The sequence below is a fragment of the Tenrec ecaudatus genome, chromosome 16, assembly GCF_050624435.1.
Source record: "Tenrec ecaudatus isolate mTenEca1 chromosome 16, mTenEca1.hap1, whole genome shotgun sequence".
NCBI lineage: Eukaryota > Metazoa > Chordata > Mammalia > Afrosoricida > Tenrecidae > Tenrec > Tenrec ecaudatus.
In genome coordinates, this window is record NC_134545.1 from 104660661 (window position 1) to 104686905 (window position 26245).

General features: G+C 48.0%; 1 protein-coding gene across 7 annotated transcripts in view; it reads right to left on the reverse strand.

The window, feature by feature from the left end:
* Positions 1-518: 518 nt before the first annotated feature.
* Positions 519-26245, reverse strand: part of ATE1 (arginyltransferase 1) — a 99253-nt gene continuing 73526 nt past the window's right edge. For all 7 annotated transcript variants that reach the window (XM_075534827.1, XM_075534828.1, XM_075534824.1 and 4 more), the window contains 2 exons: positions 16126-16246; positions 519-3244 (listed from right to left, as the gene is read on the reverse strand). In XM_075534827.1, coding sequence (XP_075390942.1) covers positions 3066-3244; positions 16126-16246 — 300 coding nt within the window. In that variant the 3' untranslated portion in view covers positions 519-3065. The remainder of the gene's footprint in view (positions 3245-16125; positions 16247-26245) is intronic.

Below are 26245 nucleotides of genomic sequence, written 5' to 3' on the forward strand. Positions count from 1 at the left end.
AAAATCCCAACTTGGCTTCCCATGGGATTTTACCTGAGTTTATTACCAAGAGAGGAAACCACTGTGCTTTGGCTTAAGTAATTCTAAATGATCTGGAATTCCAGAACCCGGACATGAAATGCTTCGGTCCAGCCAGCCAGCCAGCCAGTGTTTTTGTTCTGCTGGCTTGCAGTCATTGCCAGTAAAACAGACTTAAAATTTTTTTCAAACTGAAATGAACCTGTATTCACCGCAGATACAAACAGCCCCCCAACCCCCTGCCCCCGGACTTGGGGCTTTATCAAATGAACTGTTCAGAAAACATCCACCAGAGCAAACACCACCACTTGCAATCAGGTTTTACTGTCCTGTCTGCCACTGGCTCTGTAGGGGACAGAATGTACATGTGAGTAATTTGATTCAAGCATCTCCCACTGGTTTCCACATTCCCTTCTGTTCAGTTAGCAACGATAGATACTTGCTCCTTTTTATTCAGTCTTGAGAGAATACAAATGCCTATAAATCAAAGCACACAGTGGTTCGGAAATCTGAAAGTTTATTTACGTGATAATCTTACATGTTAAGAAACAGCCACTCACAGCTGGTATTTGCAAGATGGATTAAAAAAATAGCCCATTCTGAAAACACACATACAGTAATAACTTCTTATCTAAATAATTTTAAACCAGTCAGTTGTAGAACAATCTAAGAATAGCCTCAATCTCTTAGAAGGTAAGCAAACAAATAAAAAGTGCTCAGGTTACATTTGAAAAATAAGATGTGACCATCTGAGAAACCTTGCAGTCAGTGACCTGAAATAAAGATCTTTAAATGAAGATGGCAGTAGGGGGCTGCATCTGTTATATCCATGTGCCTGAGGCGGGGGGGGGGGTAGGAAATTTATTTCCAATCAAAGGGGGGCACGACACAAAGGTGGCCGGCAGTTTCCTGCCTTGAACTGGCAGCGTGACTTGTCTTGACAGGTGGGACTACCACTTCTTTAGATGAGCGCCATGAACGCCAACTCGGTGTCTGCTGGAGAGCACCTGTCAACTGACAGGTCCCTTCTCTTGACAGGCCTCTTCCAGCCTACTGGCAATATTCACGTGGTCAGGACTCCAAGGAACAAAACATCATCTGATCATCGGGGCCAACGCTAGCTCTTCTCAAAAAGCCAAAAGCACAGTAGCGACCAAGTAAGCAGACGGTCATGCCCAAGTCATCCTGCAGATTCCTGGACCACGAGCCTTCTGAGCGGTCTCGAGAGGATTCCGAAGGGCATTTCAGCAGGACGGGAAATCCAAGGAAAGGCTTCTGCTGCTGGCCACCCACAGGGCGTGTGGCAGACGGGACACCCACACTCGGAGCCGGGGAGTCCCTGGCATTGGGATGTCAAATACTAGGCATTTCTTTTGATACTTTGCTCTTAGAATCCAACAAGCTGAAAGTCCTTCTTTAGTGCTGATCTAAAGTTAATGAATTGTGGGCAAAATGGAATCATTTATTCAACTGGCTACAATAGTGGGACTCAAATTGCTAACACTAAACCTTTTAAAAAGCCTGGCTTTTTAAAAGACCAGTTGATAGAATGGAGTTTGCTAGGGACTCGGTGGCCATGCAGCACAAGTTGGGGAGCTGCTGAAAAGGGGAACCCGAGAAACTAAGTCCCTCATGCTCACCAGGTGGTGAGCTGGGCGCTCCTAGAGGCCCAGCTCCAGCTCATCTTGGCACCTAGCACAGTGCCTGCCACTGTGACCATGGGGATGGGCAGGGGCCCGACCAAAATAAAGGTCCTCTCTGCTCCTGTCACTCAGAGCAGTGTCTTCTCTTTGGCCCACAAGGAGCAGACTTTCATTTTCCGCTCAAAACCAAGCACGGCAACCCCCAGGGCAGGCGGAACAGCCCCACAGGGTTCCCGGCCTGTCGTGTTCACAGAAGTGGGCTCCCACATCTCCCCTGTGGGGCCACTGAGGGTGGTGTCAACGGTGCGGTCTCTGCTCGCCGCTGAGCGCATGCACCACCGCGCCATGCGAGCAGTCTTCAGAACACAGCTCAAAAGGACGCTGACCCTTCATGAAGCGATGTTTGGCTTCGGGAAGAACTCGTCTTCCTCAAGAACCAAAGACAAGTCTCCAGTCAAAGAGCAGACAATCTGGGAACACAAGGGGGCTTCAAAGCGCCTGGAGAGGTTTTCATTCCATTTTCCCCATATGCTTTTCAATTCCCCCTGTATTTACATTTTATAGGCATAGATCAAGGGAGGTGCCACCTTAAAAAAAACACCCAAAAAATCACCATAAAAATCCTTAATTATTTAAGATTCTCTGAAATACAGCAAGTTATACAACACATAGCGTTTTATTGTCCACACAGGACCCTCCTGAGACTGAAGAAGGATCATCAGTCACATCTTCTGGGAGGCAAAAACCACGCTAAGATACAGGCAGGAATCTAGCTGTCCTCGGCGCCCAGACACCTGCTCTGGAGACAAGAACATGTCCGTTTTGATTTGGTTTGTCTTCGGGGAGCCCCCTCGTGTCCCTGTCAAGTCCCTCTCAGGCTACGTGTAGGCGGCAGTTTGCTGCCGTCCGGTTGCTGTGCAGTAACACAGACTTCCAACCTTCTTCAGGGGCTCTCATATGAACGAACGTCATAAGTGGGTCTGAGGGGTTTGTCTGGATTTCTGATGGGGGCTGTGGTGGGGGTGGGGGAACCCCACCGCGATGGCCAGGTAAATGACTTAGATCACCTCCCTTGTTCCAGATATTAACAACAAACGAAATTTAGCAAGATACCCCCCCTAGCCAAAAAAAAAAAAAATGCCAAGCCCCATGTATGAGGTTTGGCTCCACAGTGTACAAGCCTTTACTTGAATCATGGGAGTCTCACAGATACATGGCCACCACAGAGTACTTCCGGAAAGCTGCTAACAGCGGGAAGGAAACGTCCTGGTTTCGGGGGAGGGGGGTGTCCCCGAGATCACAGCCACCATGCCTGAGACACTGGGCAGAAGTACCAGGCAGGAGGAGTCCCCTGGACGTGCCCTGTCGGGGGCGAGGGGGTGGCAGCTGAGCCGGTGGAGCGCGTCAGTTTCTGAACAGCAGCATCCTCTCAGCACAGCTCTGCCCCACCAGGCTGGCGTACTGCAGGACCGCCGCGTCCTCGCTGGGGTCCTTCCGCTGCTTCTTGTATATGCTGTAAGGCATGATGGCTTTCTTGTGGAACACTTGCACCCGCCCGGGCTCCTGGCTGCGGTCTTCATCCACTGTAGGGCAAAGGACACAGTGATGTCAGCCTCACCCATCCCAGCTGGGCCCGGCTCCCCATGCCCCCCTCCAAGAGGACACACACACACACACACACACACACACACACACACACACACACACACACACACCCGGCTCCCCGTGCCCCCTCCAAAAGGCCACCTACACACACACACTTGCACTGGAAGGGGCACACACTTACACAGTGAGATGTCCACTTTGCACAGAGACTTCTAGAAACACCGGGGGTGTGGTTATGGTTAAGCTATCATGGACTGTAGCGCAGATTTCATCACCAACCCACCAAATTGTGCTGAGACATCACAGTTTTAAAATGACTTCATGAAATACAAATTCCTTTTTCTGAACTGCTCCCAATTCTATGCACGTTCCCAGATGAGGCTGTGACTGTCTACGTAAGAAGGCACGTCAGCATCACTTAGGTAGAGGTGAATCTGCATATGCCAGGTTCCTGCTGGCACCTTCCTCCCCACTTTGCCACCCCCCGCCCCGCCGGAAAGAGGTACATCCCCCCCCCCACCACCCAGGCACACTGGATTCTCACTGGCCACAAAGTTAACTGTGCAAATGTGGTCCATACAAGGGAGGACGACTCAACTAGTAGGAGGCACAGACTTGGCGTGTGCTAGAGTGGGTGCAGTTAGAAGACATGCTGATTAAATAAGTCACTTAACAAAGGACAACTATTGCATGCCCTCATTTACATAGAGAGAGAGGAAAGGGCATATGAACAGAGTCACGTTTATCACCGGTTACTAGGAGAAGAAGGAAGATGGTGAAAAGGGTTAATGATGGAGCCCCCACATGGATGAAGGGTAAGGTGACACAGCCTTTTATTGTACTTGCGGTCAGTCAGGGACATATCTTTAAGAGCTGACCTGGTTAAAGTTGTGTGGCAGATTCTCAACAAAGCGGGGGGGGGGGGGGTCGGGGGGAGTTGGATGACTGCTGAGGGTGTATGTGCAACACACAACCCAATGGGATATGGGTTCTTGGGGTGGCAGTTTAGGGCCATGGTTTCACTGGAATCCGTTTGTGGTTCCTGGGGTCTTACAAAGCTTGCGAGTTGCCATCAAGGTACAACTGGTCTCTATTCTCAGGAGAAGGAAGAGGACGCAAAACCTACATAAAACCAACTGCCTCCACGAGGAACTGCCTCCCCCTCCTCCTGAGCCCCGAAGAACCGACTAGTGCCCAGCTACCGCGACAGGACCCTCGGGGCAGAGGCCACAGAGGAGTCGTGATCCAAAGGTGAAAGAGGTGGAGCACGAGTTCAAATCCTCAAGGACTCCAGACTCGCTGCCATCGTGAATGTTGAAGCCCTGAAACTATGTCCCTGAGATTTTCTTGAAATAAAAATTATTCCTTCATGTTTTCTTAAAGAAAAACTCAGAATAATTTAGCTTAACTGGATAGAAACCATAGGGGGTACATGCTATGTAAACTGGCAGGGGACAACTCAAAAAAGAGGTTGTACAACTTAAAGAGCATGATCACTTTCAGTAAAAGGTATAAGAGGGGCTCAGTTCATAGAAAAGTCCCATTATCTTTTAATTCTACTTTCCCATACACTTTTTGAAGTCCCTTTATATTATTCTCAAAAACAACACACAAAATTGTATAAAAATCAAACCTAGGAAAGCAAACAAAACTCCTACCAGATATGTAAAGAGCCTGGTCGCCCAAGAGTTAAGCACCTGGGTGCTACCCCAAAGGTTCGAGATTGGAACCCTCCAGCTGCCCAGAGGAAGAAAGGGTCTTGGAATCGGCTTCCACAGAAAACGTGACAGCCCAGGAAGCCCCACGGGATTGTCCCACCCAGAGTCAGAATCCGCTTCACCGCACACAACCACCACCAGACACTTAAAATACCGAAAGCAGTCATGCTGACTCGCTCGAGTCAACAGACGGCAGCCCTCATTCTCAAAACACCTTTGATGATGGCCTGGACCTGACTGCCTCCCCAAAGTTGCCTGTGCTCGCTGACAGCACCTCCAGCTACCGTATGCTCCAGTGCGCATCCTGTGTGCATGCACACCAGGCCTCTTCCCGTGAGGCCCCGGAGGAAAGAAAACGGAGTCATTGCAGAATTAGAGCGCCTTTGCCATCACAGTCCACTGAGACGTCTAAGGAGCCCTGGGAGCAGTGGGAGTTTAGCACTGGGCTGCTAACCACACGGTCAGAGGTTCAAACGTACCAGCTGCTCCACAGGTGAAAGATGAGGCTACTTCTACCCATAACAATTGCAGCTTCAGAAACCCCGACCTACAGGGCATTTTCACTTGTGATCTCTAGGCTTTAATACCCATTGCAATGGCTACACAGAACTCACAAAATTCACAATTAAAGGGTTTATTATGAAGGAAGTAAACAAGTTGTTGTGACAGTGAGAAAGGCTCAGGGCATGTTACCAAGTTCTTTGGGGTCTGCTAACAAATGCCAGAAGAAAACCACTCAACTCTGAGCCTCAGCAGTTCAAGCTCCACGGGCCAAGCAAACCCAACACCCTGAATTGTGTCTACAAGCACCCCACTCCAGTAAACCTCAGCCTGAAGACATTCAGCTCCACTACTGCGGGTCAGCAAGCCCCACTCTCCCAATTACGTGCTCAGAGGCACCCCACTCTGCAGGCCAGCCTCCTGCACCAAACACTCAGCTTTACTCGTCCCTGCGTTGGAAAGCCCATCACTCTCCCACGCTCTGGCTCCTGGTTCTGCTGCTGCTCCCCTGACGTCACAGGTGTCGTCTGGGTGCAGGAGGTTCACTGTGCAGGGACCTCGGGTCCAGAGGATGTGCTCCACTCCTGCATCTTGCTGGTAATGAGACTTCCTCCTACTTCTCAGAGGGCTTGTCTGATGCACAGCAGGATGACATTCCAGGCAGTTCCGTCACACTCACTCACAGGGGAAGCCTATCAGTATCTTCAGCCACCACCTTTTTGCCAGACACATGCAAGGAAAGTCCTTTGGAGGCGTTAGACTCAGCGCAGTGGGTTGGGGTGGTGGCGCAATCTTGGAAATGTGCCCCGGAACTTCCTGTGTCCTTCTTCTCTGCCTCGACGGAAGGAAAAACAAAGGCAGTCTCCCAAGATGAACATCTGCTCGCTCGCGATACAAACACGCTGCCAACTCTATGACATTTTAATCTTCAAGGAAAACTCTGGTGGGCAACAACTGCTTGCCTGTTTTTCCTCAATTCACAAGAGACTCACTGAGCATCACGGTGCCAAGGAAGAGAATCCAGAGATCAAAGCTCACCTGTCCTTCTTACAGGGATTTACTCATTTGTTATTCCTAAAGAGACTTCCTAAAGTCTACGAGATCCAGAAGGACGAAACACTCTATTTTCTCCCTCATTACTTATTGCTGCAGCATTATGACAGAAACATCAAACAAGTCAGTTTCTTGACCGGTGCTCGTGAGAGCTGTCGTTTAAATAAAGGACGGGCGCTGCAGTTGAGGCAGCGACACAAAGTTGGACTGAATGGACACAACTCCAGAGTCTCACGTTCTGAACAGGCACACGACCTAAGGAGAAACACTAGGAGAATTCAACTCTGGGAGGTCAAATACGATTTAGTGTTTGAAAGTGATGGGCGATAGCTAACCAAGGTTTCTACCCTTCTCAGGGAGGGGAGAGGAGAGCAGGAAAGATGGGGAAGGACAAAAAGAAGAGATTCCCACAGGAGATGGCAGAAGGATGGGGCATGGCAGAAGTGACAGTTCAACCAGTAACTATCCAAACCCAGCTGTTGCGGCACTGCAGTGACTTGGGAATCCACCGCAGAGAACTGCGCGCTCTCACCGTCTGCAGGCCTACCTCGCTAGTCGGCTTACTTGGAATGTTAATGGTAAAATGAAAACTAGAAAGGAAATGTAATGATACTGTCCTGGTAAAATACCCTTTAGTAAGACTAGCTCTGTAGTTTACCCAGACATATAGCTCACATGTGTACATTCCACCCACTGAAAGGGTCCAATTCAATGGTTTTTCAGAGACCTCGAGGGTAGTATATCCTGTCACCTTTGGGCCACTGTCCTTACCCCCGAAAGGAAGACTCTCCAGTCCCATACTTGTGGATTTGCCTACACTGGATATTTCTTACCAACAAAACCATACGGCACAGGGTCCTTTGTAAGGGCTTCTTTCACTGAGCATGTTTCACCCCACTCCGTGCTGACTGCTGCTGGGCTGTGGACAGACCACAGGAGCTGCTGGGCAGCTGGAGCGCTGTGAATAACTGCAGTGGACCCTCACGGACTAGTGGCTGCGGGGCTGTGTTTCCACTCCTCTTGGGCTTGCTCCCAGTAGTGGAACTGCTGAATCATACAGTAACTCCATGCTGAGCTACTGCCGGTGTGTTCCAAGGGGCGACACTGACGGTTTGTTCTAAGGGCCTCTCTGGCTGTTGTGTGGAAAGGGGACCCTGGGAGATCATTACACGCTTCTGCCATCATTCGCACAGAGGTAGTGTCACTCAAATGTTAAGTACAGTGTAGGTCCCAAAGCCCAGCTCCCATCTACAGGGACAGCTAGCCACGAACCGCTCATGTCCAAAGAGGACCTGTGGCATTGTGTTGCTCTTTGACTCCTTCCAATGCAATGCAGCCAGAAGGGTTCTTCCTGAAGTGCTTTGAACAACTCTACTTGGAGAATTCTGTGTGTGCACCTTTAGGCACCCCCCCCCCGACTGTTTTCTTCTGGAGGCTGAAAGGAGGGGGTGGCATGGTGCAGCATGACAAGACTCATGATTGAACAGGCATGCCTCAACTCCATCACCTACTGCACAGTACAGTCACTAAGGTCAAAGGGTCCCCCTGTTCTAGACCAGTTCTCAACCTATGGGGCGCGACCCCTTTGGGGGTCGAACAACCCTTTCATCACAGGGGTTGCCCGATTCATAGCAGTAGCAACGTGACAGTGATGAAGTAGCAACGAGAATAATGTTTATGGTTGGGGGGGGGTCACCACCACATGAGGAGCTGTGTTAAGGAAGGTGGAGAGCCCCTGTTCTAAACTCTCATGGCTACATCTGAGCCTGCGTCCTGAGAACTGTGGAAGGCCAGAGGACCTCCTCCTCCTCCCTCAAGCTCACTCTGTACGACTTTCTCGGTTCTCCTGACCAGAAGGGGGGTCCTCTGGCCTGACTCCTCCCTTCTCTCCTTGGCCAGCCAGTGCTGGGAGGGACAAAGACCCCTCTCCCAGGCCAGGCTCTCATCTTGTCCCACTCTCTCTCCTTGGAGGGAGCCCACCATGGCACTGTTTTCAGGACCAACACCACACCTCTCCTGTAGGCGCACAGAAAACTACTCAGCACCCCCTGGCAGTGAAGAGGTTTTGTGCAGCAGCCCCTCATCCAGGACACAGTGCTGGTATGTGCTTTTACAGCTCCTCTGGATCATTTTACTGCCCGCCCCTCCCCACCCAACCAGGCAGCGGTACTGCTCATTTTAGGAAACACTCATCAATCAAAACTAATTAATTTTTCCTGTGTTTCAGAAGACTTAGTGGCGTAGTGGTTATTAACTACGGGCTGCTAACTGCAAGCTCAGCTGTTTGAAATCACCAGGCGCTCTCTCCTGGGAAGGATGACAGGTTTTTCAACTCCCATTAGAGTTCCCATCTCGGAAACTCAGAGGCAGCTCTCCCCTGTCCTATAGAGTTGCTATGGGTTGGTATCGACTCTGTGGCAGTGAGTTGGGTTGTTTTCCGTTTTAATTCAAGACTTGAAAGTCCCATGTGTGGCTCTGGTGGGACTCGTCCTTGTTTGGAAGGCACAGCTACATGAGCCGGCACAGAGTGGCCACATTTTGACAGACACAGATGCAGTAAACCGGAAATGGCCAGGGCCTGTGGAAGGGGAACCCTGTCAGAGAGAGGGAACGACACGTCTTTTCCACTAAAAGGAGGGAGAGAAATATGCTGAGACTGCACCCTGTCAAAGGTCGAAAGCTCGTGAGACTCAGAAAAATAAGGCCGTCCCACGGCATGCCCGTGCGCACAGGGTCACTGCAGTCACACGAAAACTGGAAACTGCAAGCACACCTCAAGGGGAGGCCACTCATGACCGATGATCCATCACCACGTGCAGCCTTAGCAAAGCGTGCAGGCAGAGGTGAGACCAGCGCTGACAGCAGCCCAGGTGCTGGGGTAGGCAGGGTCTGAGTGTCGGGGGGTCAACGAGCACACTGCACTAGTCTGACTCATGGGGACCCTACATCTTGACTGGGCAGAAAGCCTCATCTTTCCCCTGTGCGGTGGCTGGTGGCTTTGAACTGATCTCGCGGTTAGCAGCCCAATGTGTACCAGCACCGGAGCTCATACTCGGACCTTTAAACCAATTCTATACGATACAACTGCAAAACCCAGGACCAGAAAAAGGACCTCGACGTCCCATCCATCGGTGTCCACTACTGTCGCGTGTGTGTGTGTGTGTGTGTGTGTGTGTGTACACGGGTGCACTCAGCAGTGCCTGCACACAGGAGAGTGTGAGTCTCCACATTAGGTCTTTTAAAAACACTTTGGGGGCCTTTTTTAAAAGGAACCCGTGTGGCACTGTGCATTAGGCGCTAGGTGCTGACTGCCAGATGGGGGGCTGGCCCAGTGGTCTCCGAGTCTGCACGGACCTGAGGGCCGTGGGTGTCCAGCCCAGGTGGGCTGCAAAGTGCGGACCCATCACTCCCCTGGCTCTCCTGCTTCCGGCTGTTGGTGAATGTTCGCTTCAGGCACTGGTCTTTATCCAAGACCCAGCGCGGATAGAGCAGGGCAAGGAGAGCGGTGTGGTCCACGCTGGCAGACCCTGCTTCATGCTCCCTTACCTGTGTCATCTTCACCTGGAAAGTCGCTGCTGAGCAGCTCCTCAGTGCACCCCTTGTAAACCAGTCCCCTTCCTACCATTCCTCCTCCTGCCGGTGACCTCCCAGAAACGGGTCTTCTCCACGCAAAGCAAACACAGGTCAGGGCACTGGGCGTTCCCTTTCATCATTTTCCGGAGCTGCCTCCTCCACCCGGCAGTACAGCCCTTGAGAACGGAACCGGATGGTTCGTGTCTGTGTAAGGCCCGCACCCAGACGCCGAATCCCTGAGGTGCCAGGGAGCCAAAGACACGCGGGGACAGTGTGGAGTGCCTGCAAGCCACGGGGGTGATTTGAATCTGTGCTCTTCAGAGACAAGTCCCAGCCACAGATAATCAGAGCAACTGCCCAGCTTTGAGCAATTCTCCAGTTAATTAGCAGCACCTGCTTATTACTCACTGTCTGAATTCCCAAATTAAATCATTCTTGGATTATTTCCCCTGCTTTCTGAATGTGGTTCAAATGTTGAAAAGAGCCTGGTCACAATAGCTTGCCGTGCTGGCCCTGTGTCTGGAGTCTTTATAAAACTGCTCATCAACCACGATCAAGCCTATGGAACGGATGCCCTTGCAGGCGATTCCTGCGGAGACCCCGGCTTATCTGGAAGGAAAAGGGCTTATCTGGTGCCTCATGTTTTGGACAAGTCCATGTCTGCTTCTCCAGAGAAGTTGAGAATTCCAGAAATACACTCCATGGACCAATACCCACACTCCAGACTTTGCAGCTACTAGCCAAGATCAACTGATGATTTCTAGAAAGAGAGAGAGAAAAGTTGGGTCCAAACCCAATGGTAAATCCAGGCCCAAAGCAGCTGAGCTGCTTCAGCAACATCCACTGATACTTCTGAGACCGCTGTGAGCTTCCCCAGGTTACATCTGCACATGATCCTCTCGCCCAGAGGAAGAAATGCTTTAACTGCTTACAGCTACTTAAGAGCTTGGGTGTTTTGCTTTAATCTTTCTTGATTAGATCTTTCCACACCCTTCCTTGTGCTCCAGCCATGTGGAATATTCCATCTACTTCCAGAGCTAAGCTTTCATTCATACTTGCTTCTGATGAAATCCATTGGTTATGTGCTGACCTGAGAAGTATGCCTTCAAACTCTGATACATAAAGTCAGACTCCATCTACAATATTCTTAATGCTACAGTGAAGACTCCAGAATAGCTCCCTCATGCAAACAACGGGTCTCTGAAACTCTGGGACATCTTACAACCAATGAGTGGGTCACTGTCTAATTGGCAGTGTCTCTTCCCCTAGTGGCACATACAATAAAAGACTTAAAACTGACGACGTCTTGGAGCCAAAAGATTAACACAGTCCAACTAGCATTTAAACAGCAGGCTTGGTTCTTATTTTTATTCTCTAAATTAAACTTTTTAATTCCTTCACTTTAAAAAAGGTCACTATCTCAAACGAAACAAAACACACCACAGCAAATCTCAACATACCAAGACCATTTACAAACATGTTCTGAAATGTCATGGGGTATTTTTTGAATGTACTGCAATGATTGCATATTGAGCGCATAAAGGCTAAGCAAACATATTTTCAAAAAAATTAACTGCAAGACTATCTTGAAAAGTAACCCTTTGAAAAATAAGCGGTCATTGACCGTCCTTAGTCATTCACAGTGAATTATTTTCCCTGTGCTTTTCTATGAATGGTCTCAGCAACTCCCACCAAACAGCCTCAGGGGTCTGAGTAAAGGAAGGAGGGTAAACCCTGAGATGTTGGAGAGGGCAAGATCTGACAAAATCATAATTTATAAATGATCAAGGGTTCATGGGGGGGGGAGTGGGAAGGGAGGGGAAAAATGAGGAGCTGATGCTGGGGGCTTAGGTGGAGAGCAAGTGTTTTGAGAATGATGAGGGCAATGAATGTACAGATGTGCTTTACACAATTGATGTACATATTACATATGGATTGTGTAAGAGTTGTATGAGCCCCTAATAAAAGGATTTTTTTAAAAGACTCAGCTGTTAGAGGGTTCACTGCCATCACCATTCTCCTGAGCATCAAATGAGCCAATGCAGAAGCAGGAGGGGGATTCACTGCCAGTCAGAAGAGCCAGGAACAGAGCTGCTCATTGGGATTCACGTTCCTGGCACTGCTGACAACAAGGAGAGCCGACTGACCGCACTCCCCACAGGAGGCGCTGTGCTTCCCGGGAGGCAGAGGTTGGGTGAAAGCTCACACCGGGCACAGAAGGGAGCAGTCCCTGGGAGGCGGGCGGCCCTCTGTCCGGGTCTGCGTGCAGGCGCCATTTCAATGTCCTAAAGCCATAATCAAATAGTGCAGACAGCGACACCCAGTACGGATCAAGTGCCCCCCCCCCCACCCCCCGGCACGTTTCGCAAGATTCAGCACAGAGAAAAGGACCTCCACTGTCTTGGAAGCACCCACCACGCTCAAAGAAATGTCCTCAGGGGACTTGTGAAGACGGGTCCCAGGCAAGGCCTCGCACCATGTGAGCGGCCAACGACTAACTCGCTGGATGGCAGCTTCGTCGCGCCCCCGGGCAGGGCACGCTCGGCAAACAGCCGACGGGAGACCTTGGACGTTTGCCTCAACGGGCACCCTCGTCATCACCTGCTCATTTCACTCATGAGAGCTTGTTCCGGAAAATCCGCTTAAAGATCCAAATCCAATTCCTATTTACTTGACTACCCATTCCGTGCGGACCATTTATTCACCCACCTTTTCAAGCTGGGTACAACAGAGAGATGGTCTCTTTAATCTCCAAGCACTGTAAGAAAAACCGCAACCTTTAAACCAGCAAGACCGGAAAGGAGAAGATGAAAGAGTCCCAAGCCGTGGAGGGTCAGAAGCATCTCCGGCTCATCAGAACGCTCATTGGAAGGGGCTTTTAGATACACTTTTGTATCTAATCTTCGGGGAAGACTCTCACCTTAAGGGACAGCTCTGCTTCCCCTTGAGAAAAACTAAAAGGAGAGTTTCTTTCTTTTTAGGGGGAAGTGGGAAGTGACCACATATAGGCTTTGAGTCCAACTTTGAAACTGGAAGACAAATTCAATGTCTTTTTCCCAGGCAATACAGGTGGGGCCACTGAGGTGTAGCTACGCCCAGCATGGACCGACTAGCTCCTGAGGGGTTCTTTGAGGAGCCTGAGGCGAACGCAGTGTTGCACCCACATCTCTAGACGCTCGAGGCTCGGCCAGGGCTCCTGGCGTCTGAGTCATCAGAAGCTACGGCACACCACCCTGTGTAGGAAGTCCCCAACCTTGCTTTCACAGTGTCTGCTCGAGTTGGGCTGACAGCAAGGTCAGCAGTTTGAAGCCACCAGCTCCTCTGGAAGGAGGAACAGCTCCAGAAACCCAGAGGGCAGCGCTCCCCTGTCCTTATGGGTCCCTGAGTCAGAATTGACCTGGCGGCAGTGCGTTTTCAGAGAACAAACATACCAACATTAAGGATTCCATTTTTAAAAAATGTTTTAAGAAAAAGAACTGTGCATTTTAGAACTGATAATAAATCTCCACATTTATTTATTTATTCCCTATGGGATCCCATTTACTCTTCTCCATGTCTTGAGAGTTTCTATTTGCTCCCCCGCCCCTTCCCATTTCTCTCCTTTTTTCTCCTCAGGTGCCCCAAGTGAAGGCCACAAGAAGCTAACAGGAAAGCGCCTGTAATGAAGAGCTTTCTTTGAAGGAGGCTCTGTGGGGCTCTAGGGGCTCAGAGCTTAACAGCACCGAAGGCAAGGTCAAGGGAGGCCAGCCTAGGAGAGGCGAGCCAACACCCGAGAAGGAATGTCCACTGCCATCCAATCAAAGGGGCCAGGGCAGAGTGTCCACGGTGGAAAACTTGTGAGACATGGAGAAACAAGGGCGGCCCGCTGAGTGCCAGCTCTCACAGGCTGCAACGATTACAAAACCAGGCCACGAGTCCACTGAGGGCTCAGAGGACGGCGTGGAGGAGGACAACTTCGGGTTGTGGGAGGTCCTGAGCTGACAGGAAAGAGAGTGGAGGTGAGCCTTTTCCCAGAGTGAGCCGTGAGGGGAAATAAAAGGCAAATGCGGGGGAAAGCCTGTGACCCAGATGGGGAGCAGGATCCCATTTTGGCTAACACACTTTTGTCTCATCCTACTTTTCGTGGACACTCAGTAAGGGAGGCCCAGGATCAGCTTTATTTCAGAGACAAGCCATCTAAGGCCAGAGGGGCTACAACACTGCCCAGGGCACACAGTCACGCAACTTCTGGTGGAGCCAGGATCTGAACCCAGGGCCTCCGACCAGGCCCTATTAGACCGATTCATGCACAGATTTCTCTGAGAGGACAGAAAGCAAGGCTGGAAAAAGAGGCTGGGCAGTATTGGGCACGAGGAGGACGAGGGGCAGGACCAGAGGGGAGGAAAGCTAAGAAGAAAGTGTGCTGCCACAAAACCCAGGGCAGCAGCTGGACCTCTGCGTGCCCTTCCGGCACTTTCTTCAGACCACTGCCCAATACTCCTGTATCTTCTCCACTTTGGCTGGACCATCAGTCAGGCTGGTGCGCAATGTCCAAGCTCTGTGATGCTTGTAAAAGGAGTACTAACATGTGGCCGTCCTCAGAGCTCGACAAGTTCTTATCTCAGGGCAAAGCTGGGTCAGTAGCCCAACAAACACATGATGTTCCTTGCTTTTTGCAAGCCTGGTTTGTGGGGGCTGTTGGGGGGTAGGGGGGCAACACTTCCCTCGATCTTTGCAATCACACAAGCACAAGCATCCGTACGCTGTCGTTGTTAAATGCCACTGAGTTGGTTCCGCCTCACAGACTGCAAGCATGAACACAGACCAACCACTGCCTGGTCCTGCCCATGCTCATTTGAGCCCTGCTGCAGCCGCCGGGTCAAGGCAAGCCAACTTGTTGAAGGTCTTCCTCTTTTCCAGTGACATTCTGCTTTACGGAGCACGGTGTCCTTCTCCATCTTGATTACAAGTCTTTGCTAAAGTATGTGAGATGGCGTCTGGCTATCCTCGCTTCTAAGGAGTACTTCTTCTGAGACGGAGGGTGGATTTTCCTAGCATTGATAGGCTTCACCGAAACCACCATTCAGGGGCAACGGTTCTTTGGTCTTCCTTACTCGCTGGCCAGCTTTTGCAGGTTTTATGGGATGACTAAAGATACCATGGATTGGGTAAAGTGCACCTTAGGTTTCAAAGTAACACCTTTGCTTTTTTATTACTTTAATGCAACCGATTTGCCCAATGCCACATCATTTGATTTCCTGATTGCTGCATGTCCCTCAGTTGTGGATCCAAGTAAAATGACAAGTACACTCTTTTCTCAGATTATTATTATATTGTTTGTTGGTGAGGATTTTTCTTTATGCTGAAGTGCAATCTATAGTGAAGGCTACAGTTTTGGGTTTTTTTTTTTGCTTTCAGCAAGCAAAGTTGTGTCATTTGTAGATCTAATCCTGATGTCATGTTCTTCATATAGACCGACTTCTTGGATTGTGTTCAACAGATTGAATAAGTAGGGTTAAAGACATAACCCTGACATACACCTTTTACAATTGTAAGCCACCAGTACCTCCTTGCTGCGTTCCACTGGCCACTTCCTACGCCCTGGCTGGGTTCCCCACAAGTACAATGAACTGGACTGGAATCCTGACCCTCGGCCACATCATTCCTCACGTGTTACGGTCTACACAGCTGAGTGACCGCACAGTCAACAAAACACAAGGAAACACCTTTCTGCTATTCACAGGAGGCTCTCATGGCACAGACAACTAAGCGTAGTGTTGGCGGGTCGAGACCATCTGGAGGCATCTTAGAAGAAAGAGATGACTTCTCCTTCTAGAAAATCAACCACTGAAAATCCCAGAGCAGTTCTACTGACACAAGAGGTCGCAGCAGCTGGAGCTGACTCGACAGCACCACACACGCACTCCAGTCGATGAGCCGTCTAGCTGAGCCCTAGCACAGACTACAGTCACGCTCATGTCGTCCATGGCGAAGCACAGAGCTGCCGCCCCTCTGCTGAGCTCGGCCACACTTACCTGCTGCGGGGTCCGGGTTGAGACGGCAGTACTTGGAGTTGTCCAGCGAGGGCAGGCACTGCCCAATGGGCACCCAGACATACGTCTCCGGACACAACAAGTCAGAAGGTCTGTACTGACCCTGCAGAGACGTGAAGGAAAGAAGGCAGGTGTTACTAACACACACATTCTCCCACTCCTTACAAGACTTGAGTTCCAGGAAGGGTTTTTATCGTATGTTTTAAACACACTTCAGTCAGACGCCGCTTTACTGTAAATACCTTATATACCGTATATACTCAAATATAAGCCGACCCGAGTATAAGCCTAGAGTGGAAAATGCAGAAGCTATTGATGAGTTTCAATAATCAAAACAAATGAAAATAAAATTACTAAAAATTGAGACATCAATGGAGTAATGTATTTAAATATTTATTTTAAATAAAAAACATAAATAAAAGGACAAGTCATTTAACATTAGTAAACCAGCACAGTAAGTGGAAAATACGTTCAACAAAAACAATAAGGTATCAACAATGATACCTTAAGAGTACTATTCCCTGAGCTCAATCAGCAACCAAGCTAAAATGTAAAGAGTTAGAATCCTTCAAAACTAGATTCCTCATCATCATCCGTATCCCAATGCAGAGCTTCAGCTGGTGTGAGGTCATCATAGACGCTGTCCTCACCGAGATCGCCATCATCACCATCACTGCTGTCATTTTCATACGAAACGCAGTCTTCACTGCCATCCATAGCATTACTAATACTACATTTCTGGAAGGCACATCGCACCATGTCTTCTGGAATGTCTTCCCATGAATCTCACACCTACTTTGCTATTAACTCTGTGTCAGGCTTCATGAGATTTCCTCCTTTTGTTAGTCGGGCTTGACCAGATGACATCCATTCATGCCACATCCTTCGCACAGAATCTTTAAAAGGCTTATTCAAAGATATATCCAGAGGCTGCAGTACAGATGTAAGCCCACCTGGAATAATGGCTAAAGTAACTTTACTAGATTTTGCCATTTTTTTATGTCATCCCATAGGTGGGCTCTGAACAAGTAACGATGGCTATTTCTTTAAGGCTGCTCCTGGTCGTTGGTTCCAAATTTCTTCCAGCCATTTTTTTGTTCCGTCATCCATCCTGCCTTTAACATGTGCATGCACAGTAATTCTTGGTGGGAGATTGATCTTTTTAGGCAAGGTCTTTCTTTTAAAAATAATGACAGGACGCAGCTTAGTTACATTAACCAAACAGGAAAACTGTAGTGTTTTTTTTTTTCATTTCCTGTGGTTTTGAGAAAAATGGTTTTTTCTCCTATACTTGCCACAGTTCTGTTGCTTGGAAGATCCAAAGTCATGGCAGTTTCAGCCACATTCACAATATCTGCCAGGTCACAATTATAAATCCTTCTTTGTTTTATCATAAATGACTGGAATGACATAATTTTTTCTTCAAGGTCTTGTGGCAATTTCTGGGAAATCTTTTGTTCTTTGTCTCAAACATAGTAGGCCAAACCTATTCATGAAGCGGGTACACCATCCTGCTGACACAACAAATTTTTCAATCAATGCCTGGTGCTTTATATTTGTCATCCTTAGCCATTTGTAGAGCACGCATGCGGATTCCCATGCGTGTTATGCAGTAACCATTTTGATGACATTCCATAACCCATTTATGTAATTCACTCTCTAGAAGTCCATAAAAAGATGTTAAACCATGAGGAGCTTTTTTAGCTTTTGGAATCTGTTCCAAGTCAGCCTTCATTTTCCGCCACTCCCTCACGTGCTTTTCATCAACACAGAATTCCCTACTTGCAATACTGTTATTGCTCTCTTCTGCTCTTGACACAACCTTCATTTTGAAACCAGCCTCATATGACCGGCGTTTTTGTTTTGGTTCAAGAGTATCCATTTCTAATAGGATAAAAAAACAAGACTTTGAAAAAGAACTTTCATGGTAATGCTCCCCCTCCCCCTGCAACGTGTTAGCCTGGCGGAGGGGGGGCAGCCATGCAGGCCGGGGGCGTGGGGGGGGGTGTTGCAGGATGTGAATTAACACAGAGACCAGAGGGGAGAGCAGCCAGACACATCCTTACCAGTTCAGTTGCCTGCATAAGTGAATCACTAGGGTGCTTCTGCGAATTGGCGCTGTCCACATCATAGGACGGCTCTGATTGGTTAGATGTGAGTAAACAAACACTCAAAGCCCTGCAGTGTCAGCGGGGCTTTCAATGAACAGCGGAGGAACGGCAATCACCTGCAAGATAACAGGCGCTGTCCCATTACATTGGGGGGGGGGGGGACAGCGAGATGTTACACCTCGCTGGGGTACCACTGACCCATGTATAAGCCAAACCCCAGTTTTGTTTGTGCTGAAAAACTCGGCTCATACACGAGTATATATGGTAGTTGTGTATAACCTGAGTTTTTACAGCACATTTTAAATGCAGTTTTTGTGGTAAACTTGGTGCCTCGGCTGATATTTGGGTCGGCTTATAGCTGAGTATAAATGGTATACGTGACCCTCCCTCTCGAAAAATCAAGTTTGACTAAAAGGCTCCCTGGGGCCTGGAAGGCCGAGTTTTCTCTCTCTCTCTCTCTCTCTCTCTCTCTCTCTCTCTCTCTCTCTCTCTCTCTCTCTCGGCACGCTCCACACAGGGCTCTTCTTTCAGAGCCGAGGGCTACCAGCGCTCAATGTTCAAGCAACTGTCTGCGAAACGCACGTCATCTTCCAGGCACCAGATGAGGCTGCTTTTCATATGTCAGGGCACTGTGTAAAGGGCGCAGTTTTTCCCAAGTAGAATGGCACTGCCCAGAAGTACACACTTTTTCTTTTCAAAATCCTTTTTGGGGGGCTCATACAATTCTTACTACAATCCGTACATACATCCATTGATCTTTTCACTTTATAGATGCAGCTCATCCTATCCATTCTAGTGTAATGTATCTTAAAAGTCTTCTCAATATACTCCCATGCCAACCCGAACTGAGAAATGTGCTAAGTAACTTTTTAAAACCCAGTCATTTCAGAAGAACACTTGTGAAGCTAATTTCCTAAAGCTTCACAGCTGTACTTTCAGAAAAGTTATTTGTTTATAACTCAATTACACAGCCCAATTGTAAAACAAAATCCATACAGCAGATGCTGGAACACACACACACACACACACACACACACACACTTTTACATAAAATCCCTAAAGGTCCAAGAACCCTCAGAATTTAGTAAGGGCACACAGAATATCCTAAGCTATGAACTCCAGTCAAGACTTTGGTCTTTCATTTAACAAGAACGAGAATGCAATTCTTACTCTTGATAAGGCTCTTGAAACGGGCAAAGCCTCTGAAGGAGTAAAGGTTCCTCAACTGATTATTCATCTAGTCAGAAAGCAATTCTCAGCAAACTCCCCAAACTTGGCACCATACAGATTATGACTCTGAATAGAATAAAATCAAGATTAAAAAACAAAACAGGTAAAATGCATCTGTTGAATAATAAGCACACATACATACATATCTTAATAAACCAAAGGTATCCAGGTGGCACAATGGCTAGGCGGCGGCTATTAACCCACCGGCTGGGGCAACCGGCTTCTGTGAAAGTGCCAGCCTTGGGAAGCGAGGGAGCAATTCTACTCTGCCCCAATGGTCGCCATGATCAGAATGGACTCAGTGGTCCACAACAATAGCAAATGATACCAGGGGAGAAGATAAAGGGGTAACAAAACTGAGCAGACATTACTAACTGAGCAGTAATAAAAACACTGGAGGACAGCAGGAGTCCAACTAAGAACCCATGACCCTGGAGCGCCTCCTTTTTCTACCATGGACCAACTGGTGGGGCTGGTTCTCAACCACCTTTCTCACCAGCCAATAGAAACAGCACAAGAACTGGCTCAGCAAAAGGATCAACACCCAGGACTGGCTCCCACCAATCTCTACATATGACCCTTCATGCCGGCCTCCCTTACAGTGGGCTGAGTCCCATACAGCAGTGGGTCTCAACCTGTGGGTCACGACCCCTCTGGGGGTCTAAACGACCCTTTCACAGGGGTTGCCTAAGACCATTGGAAAACACATATTTCTGATGGTCTTAGGAACTGAGACACGGCTCCTCTTATCCATCTCCACCTAACCACATGCAGATACGCCCGCCTAGGAGGACCTGCTTGCAGACTGTGACCCACGCTACACCATGCTTCAAGAAAAATTTCATTTATTTGTCATTAGAAATAAATATTTCACAATATATAATTATGTACTACTTCTGTGATTATCACTATGGTTTAATTGCAGTATATACTTGAGTATAAGCCAACCCAAATACCAGCTGAGGCACCTAATTTTACCACAAAAACTGCATTAAAAATGTGCTAAAAAACACGGCTTGGGAAAAACTAGAGAAAACCATGCTAAGCAAAGTAATTTAAGCAAAAATGGGCAAGTACAACATGAGTCCACCCAGGTAGGCTTTTTAAAAAAATGTGAAAGGGGCATAGGGAAAAAGCTACTGTATACAAACATTCCTGGGGTGAGGACCAGGTAATATGGCAGGGACCAGACCAAATAGATGGATACATACAGTAACAACTAAAAAGGAGGTGGGGAAAAGAAAAATAATAATAAAAAAGAAATGGGTAGCAGGAGAACAGGGCACTAACCCACCCAAGGGGAGGTATTGTTTATATCTCCACAGGGAAAGAGGGACCAGACTTCAACTCAGTGCTCCAAGAAGTGAATGCAACATGCCGGCATGGAGTAGGGAATCAGTGGAGAGGTCTGAGGAGCCGGCCTCAATCCCAACTAGGTGGACACCTGCCCCTCCCCCCAGAAGAATTTATTTCAAAGGAAGGCATTAAATCTGCAGCTCTGGGAGAGGTACATATCTGATCTGAGCACACGGGAGCAGATGAAGGGGGAGGAGGAGAGAGTGGAGCACATCCTGGCCCACCAGGCCTTGAGGACGATGTTCCCTCTGAGATATGACGCCCCTCACTTACCCACAGCCCTACAGGGGACAACACCAGAGGTACAGTGTGGGAATTGCACCCGATCTGATCCTGCCACACCGAGGCAAAACTCTAAGGGGGGGGGTGCAACAGAACAGCAAGGGAACAGAGAGGCAAGATCCCCAGGGAATGCTGAAGGTGGACTTTGGGGCCAGGGCGTGGTGCCCCAACAGACTGCACTGGAAAACACTCCTAAAGGCCAAATAAACAGTCCTTGAACTAACTACAAGCTTTTCTTTCTTGTTGTGTTTTGTTTTGTGTCATTAATTTGTTGTTGTTTTGTTGTATCTGTTGCCTGGTTGGCTCTGTCTTGTTTTTGTGCATGTTATTCTCTCCGCAGGACTGTCTAAATAAGATTGTCTGGATGAACAATCTGGTGGAGAAAACAGCAGGACCAACAGTTCCAGGATGACATGGGAGAGGGGGAGATGGGAGGAAAGGTAGTGGTGTTAATAAACCCAGGGACAAGGGAACAACAAGTGATCCAAATTGGTGGTGAGGAGGGTGTAGGAGGCCTGGTAAGGCGAGATCAAGGGTAACGTAACTAAGAGGAATTACTGAAACCCAAATGAAGACTGAGCATGGTAGTGAGACAAGAGAGGAAAGTCAAAGGAAATAGAGGAAAGAGCTAGGAGGTAAAGGGCATTTTTAGAGGTCTCAATAAAGGCATGTACATATGCAAATATAGTTATATATGAGGATTGGGAAATAGATCTATGTGCATATATTTATAGGTTTAATATTAAGATAGCATAAGTACATTGGGCCTCCACTCAAGTACTCCCTCAATGCAAGAATACTTTCTTCTATTAAACTGGCATTCTATGATGCTCACCTTCCCGACACAACTGCTGAAGACAAAGTGGGTGAATAAGCAAATGAGGTGAAGAAAGCTAATAGTACCAGCTATCAAAAGATATAGCATCTGGTGTCTTAAAGGCTTGAAGGTAAACAAGCAGCCATCTAGCTCAGAAGCAACAAAGCCCGCATGGAAGAAGCACACCAGCCTGTGTGATCGTGAGGTGCTGAAGGGATCAGTTAGCAGGCATCAAAGAACAAAAAAATCATATTATTGGGTGCTCACCTCCATGATACGATCACTGAAAACAAATGGGTGCATAAGAAAATGTGGTGAAGAAAGCTGATGGTGCCGGGCTATCAAAAGATATCACGTCTGGGGTCTTAAAGGCTTGAAGGTAAACAAGCGGCCATCTAGCTGAGAAGCAACAAAGCCCACATGGAAGACGCACATCAGCCTGCGGGATCACGAGGTGTCGAAGAGATCAGATATCAGGCATCATCAGAACAAAAAATCTTATCATAGTAAATGAGGTGGGGAGTGCAGAGTGGAGACCCAAAGCCCATTTGTAGGTCACTGGACATCCCCTGACAGAAGGGTCTCGGGGGAGGAGACGAGTCAGTCAGGGTGCGATGTAGCAAAGATGAAACATACAACTTTCCTCTAGTTCCTAAATGCTTCCTCCTCCCCCACTATCATGATCCCAATTCTACCTTACAAATCTGACTAGACCAGAGGATGTACGCTGGTACAGATAAGAGCTGGAAATGTAGGGAATCCAAGGTGGATGGTCCCTTTAGGACCAGTGGTCTAAGTGGCGATACTGGGAGGGTAGAGGGAGGTTGGGTTGGAAACGGGGAACCGATTACAAAGATCTACATGTGACCTACTTCCTGGGGGACGGACAACAGAAAAGTGGGTGAAGGGAGATGTCGGACAGGGCAAGATAGAACAAAATAATAACTTATAAATTATCAAGGGTTCATGAAGGGGGAAAAGGGAGGGAGGGGAAAAATGAGGAGCTGATGCCAGGGGCTTAGGTAGAGAGCAACTGGTTTGAGAATGATGAGGGCAATGATGTATAAATTTGCTCTACACAATTATGTATGCATGGATTGTGATAGTTGTATGAGCCCCTAATAAAACGATTAAAAAACAAACAAGAAAGAGTTAGCTACCACATAGGTGATAAGCTGAGAACTGAAGAGAAACACTTGGCTACTGGCTGAGATCAATGACTATATCTTTACTGTTGCTGATCCTAACTTATGGTAACTTTTTGACTTTCCTAAGAAAAACTCAAATACCAACAAAAAATGTGGCTTCTACACGAGTATATATGGTCTGTTCAACTTGCAACAATGAAAATACATCCTGCATATCAGAGAGCTACATTAAAATTCAAAACAGTAGCACAATTGCAGTCATGAAGTAGCAAAGAAAAGAACATTATGGTTGGGGACGTCCCCACCACATGAAGCACTGTGACAGGGTGGCGGCATGAGGAAGGTGGAGGACCCCTGTTGTACATACTCCTCAGAACAATCCACCAGGAGACCGAAAGCCAAGTTCAAAAGGCAGCAGGAAGGGCTTGCAAGGGGGATGTGGGAAATGAGATGAGGAGGAAGACTCCGTCTTTCCCGACGCCCATCTAGCTGTGAGCAGAGGACCCTTCCACACGCACAGTGAGAGAGGTAAAGAAACAAAGTGAGAGCAAGCAACAAAATCCGTCTGTAGTCGTAGATGATGGAGAGTCCAGGACTCTACAGATAAAATGAATCAGAACTGAAGCATTCAGTAAAAGGTTGATTTTTTTAATGCACAAAATGAATTTCAGTGTCTATATCCCAGGAACAAAATAATGACATTTTCAAAATGGTTCGTAGTTTTAAAGGTCATCTGCATTTCCTCTTCCTTAAACTTGACTACCCTGTTTACTGCGCTGCTGGTCGGGTCTTTCTCTATGGCGGCAGCGAGCTTGTGATTTCTAACTGGATGATGCTTCCCCCGTTTATCCACCTTCCGACTTCGCGTGCCGTGTTTTTGTGCTGTACAGCAATCTAACGCGTCATCAAATGTACCATTTTTTAAATGGCTTCGACTCTTGCATCGTACCTGAGAAGTCCCTTCACTTGAAGATTATAAAAGCAACTTCATGTTTTCTTCTAATCTATTTAGGTTTTCACGTTTTACACTTACATCCCTGCTCTACCTGGGATTTATTTGGGCATTAGGGTCAAAGAGAAGCCTCCAATCTAATTTCTTTCAGATGTTCACTCTGTGGCCTCAACATCATTTTTTTAAAAACAATCTTCATTTTCCCACTGGTTTAAAATAACTTAATTTTCTAAAGACCCATCTAGGCTTTAATCTCTTTCTAACGTTCTACTCTGTTATACTGACCTGTCTACTCATGTGCCAGTACCTTACTATTTTAACTGGTAACAAAGGGGTGGGGGGGGGAAGCCTTACATTTTAACATCTGACATATCTAATTCCTCGTTGCTGTTCATTGTGCAGTATCATGGCTCAGAGCTCCTTAAATTACTCAAGGAGTCTGTATTTTAGCACAAAAACACCACCAAGATGGGTTATAAAAACAGAACGGCAGCTCTTCTGCTGCTGTGATGGCGAGACATGAAAGGAGAAATCCCAAGAATGTTCAGCAATGAAGAGAAATATGTCACCTTAAGTTAAAAAAGCAAACAAAATAAAATCCAAAACAAATGAGTGATGTCGTTTTTCAATTTAAGATGGAAACACTGCTGGGCCGCTAGGACGCCCCCATCAGATAGATGTTGGGTGAGGAGAACAGGGGCCTCCATGCTCGAGGTAAACGGGCCAGAGTCCTTCCCGGCGGTGGACAGTCAGCCCCTGCACAGAGAGGCCCTGGGTGCAGCTCACAGATGCTGCAGTGGTAAGATGAGGCAGGCTTGTATTAGCTCATCCACACTCTCGTGGAACTGGCTGACCTGTAGGAAGGTGCATTGTCGCGTGTGATGAGAGTGGACTACTGGCTCGGACATTTTCACAATGTTCCCTTACAATGCTATTCACAAAAATGAATCGAGTACTCTATTTTTCCACAGACACAAAAATCTTCTGTCTTGAGTATCCACGTGACGAAAGTAGAGCCACGTGTCGCATTTTTAACTCCTGTAGCTACTTAGCTTGCTCCAAGCGACCATGGCCACCCACCTTTCTCACTTCTGCTCATTATCTGAAACTAAAACTTTTAGTTGGGTTAAAACAATATTTGCTCTTAATGACGTTTCTTTCTTCTTCTCCAGGGCTTCAAATGGCCTCTCAGGCCATTGAAGAATACAGAGTTTTATTAAATAAACCTCTTTGAGATGCTAGGTTTTTGAAACTCAGCTGGTGGAGAGGTAGGTGGCCGAGGGCCCTGCAGCCCTGCACTGAGTCGCCACCGCACAAGCGCAAATGCAGGGCCTTCAAAGGCGCCCTGTCCCCCAGCTAGAGGAAGAAAACTAGAACTGTTTGCATTCAGAATGTAATTACTTAAGGATTTGGGTCTACTTTCCCGCGGTCAGAAGGAAAAATATTTAATCAACCTCTAAGTACACTCATTCAGACTGCACAATGAAGTCAAAGCAGATTAGCTCTCTCCTAGGGTGCTGATGGTCTGTAAATACTAGGGTGAAACCTGAGTTACCACAAATTCCTAGAGCACTCAAAAATGTGAAACTGCAATTGGTCTGACAGGGCTTAGCGCGCCGTCTTCTTTAGCTCGCTCTTGCCATCGGGCTGCCGTTTTTTGAAGAGCGGCTGGAGAATCCTCCCTCCCACCACCCAGCCCGGGCCGACAGTCACGGGAAGAGATGGAGCGTCCAGCTAGCACACTACTTCAAGCAGGGGGGCGACCATAGAGTGTGGGTAAGGATGCCTGGGGAAGCACTGAAAGTTACCTCTTTTAAAGCCCCAAAATGAAGGGACATGCATTACTGTCAACATTTATTAAACATCCGTGGTGAGAAACAACCACTCAAGTTCAAGTTCACAGAGGGAACTCACAAAGTTACACAAACCCCGTGGTTTACTAACTTCACCAAAATGTTTTCAAACTGGGCACCAAATTTAAACCAAACCAAAGGGGCACACATCAGAGCAAGCCAAGCCCTGGCGAACCCACCTATCCCCTGCTGCTGACTCAGTTCCAGCTTAGAAGGGCCCTCCAGGGGCAGTCCCGCGGTCCCCTCCTCCCTCCCCCAACACACACACTTGGGTTTCTGAAGGTATGCTCTCTAGGGAAGTAGGCTCCCCCATGGAGAGAGAGACTGTGGTTCAAAGCACGCGCCTTTGGGTG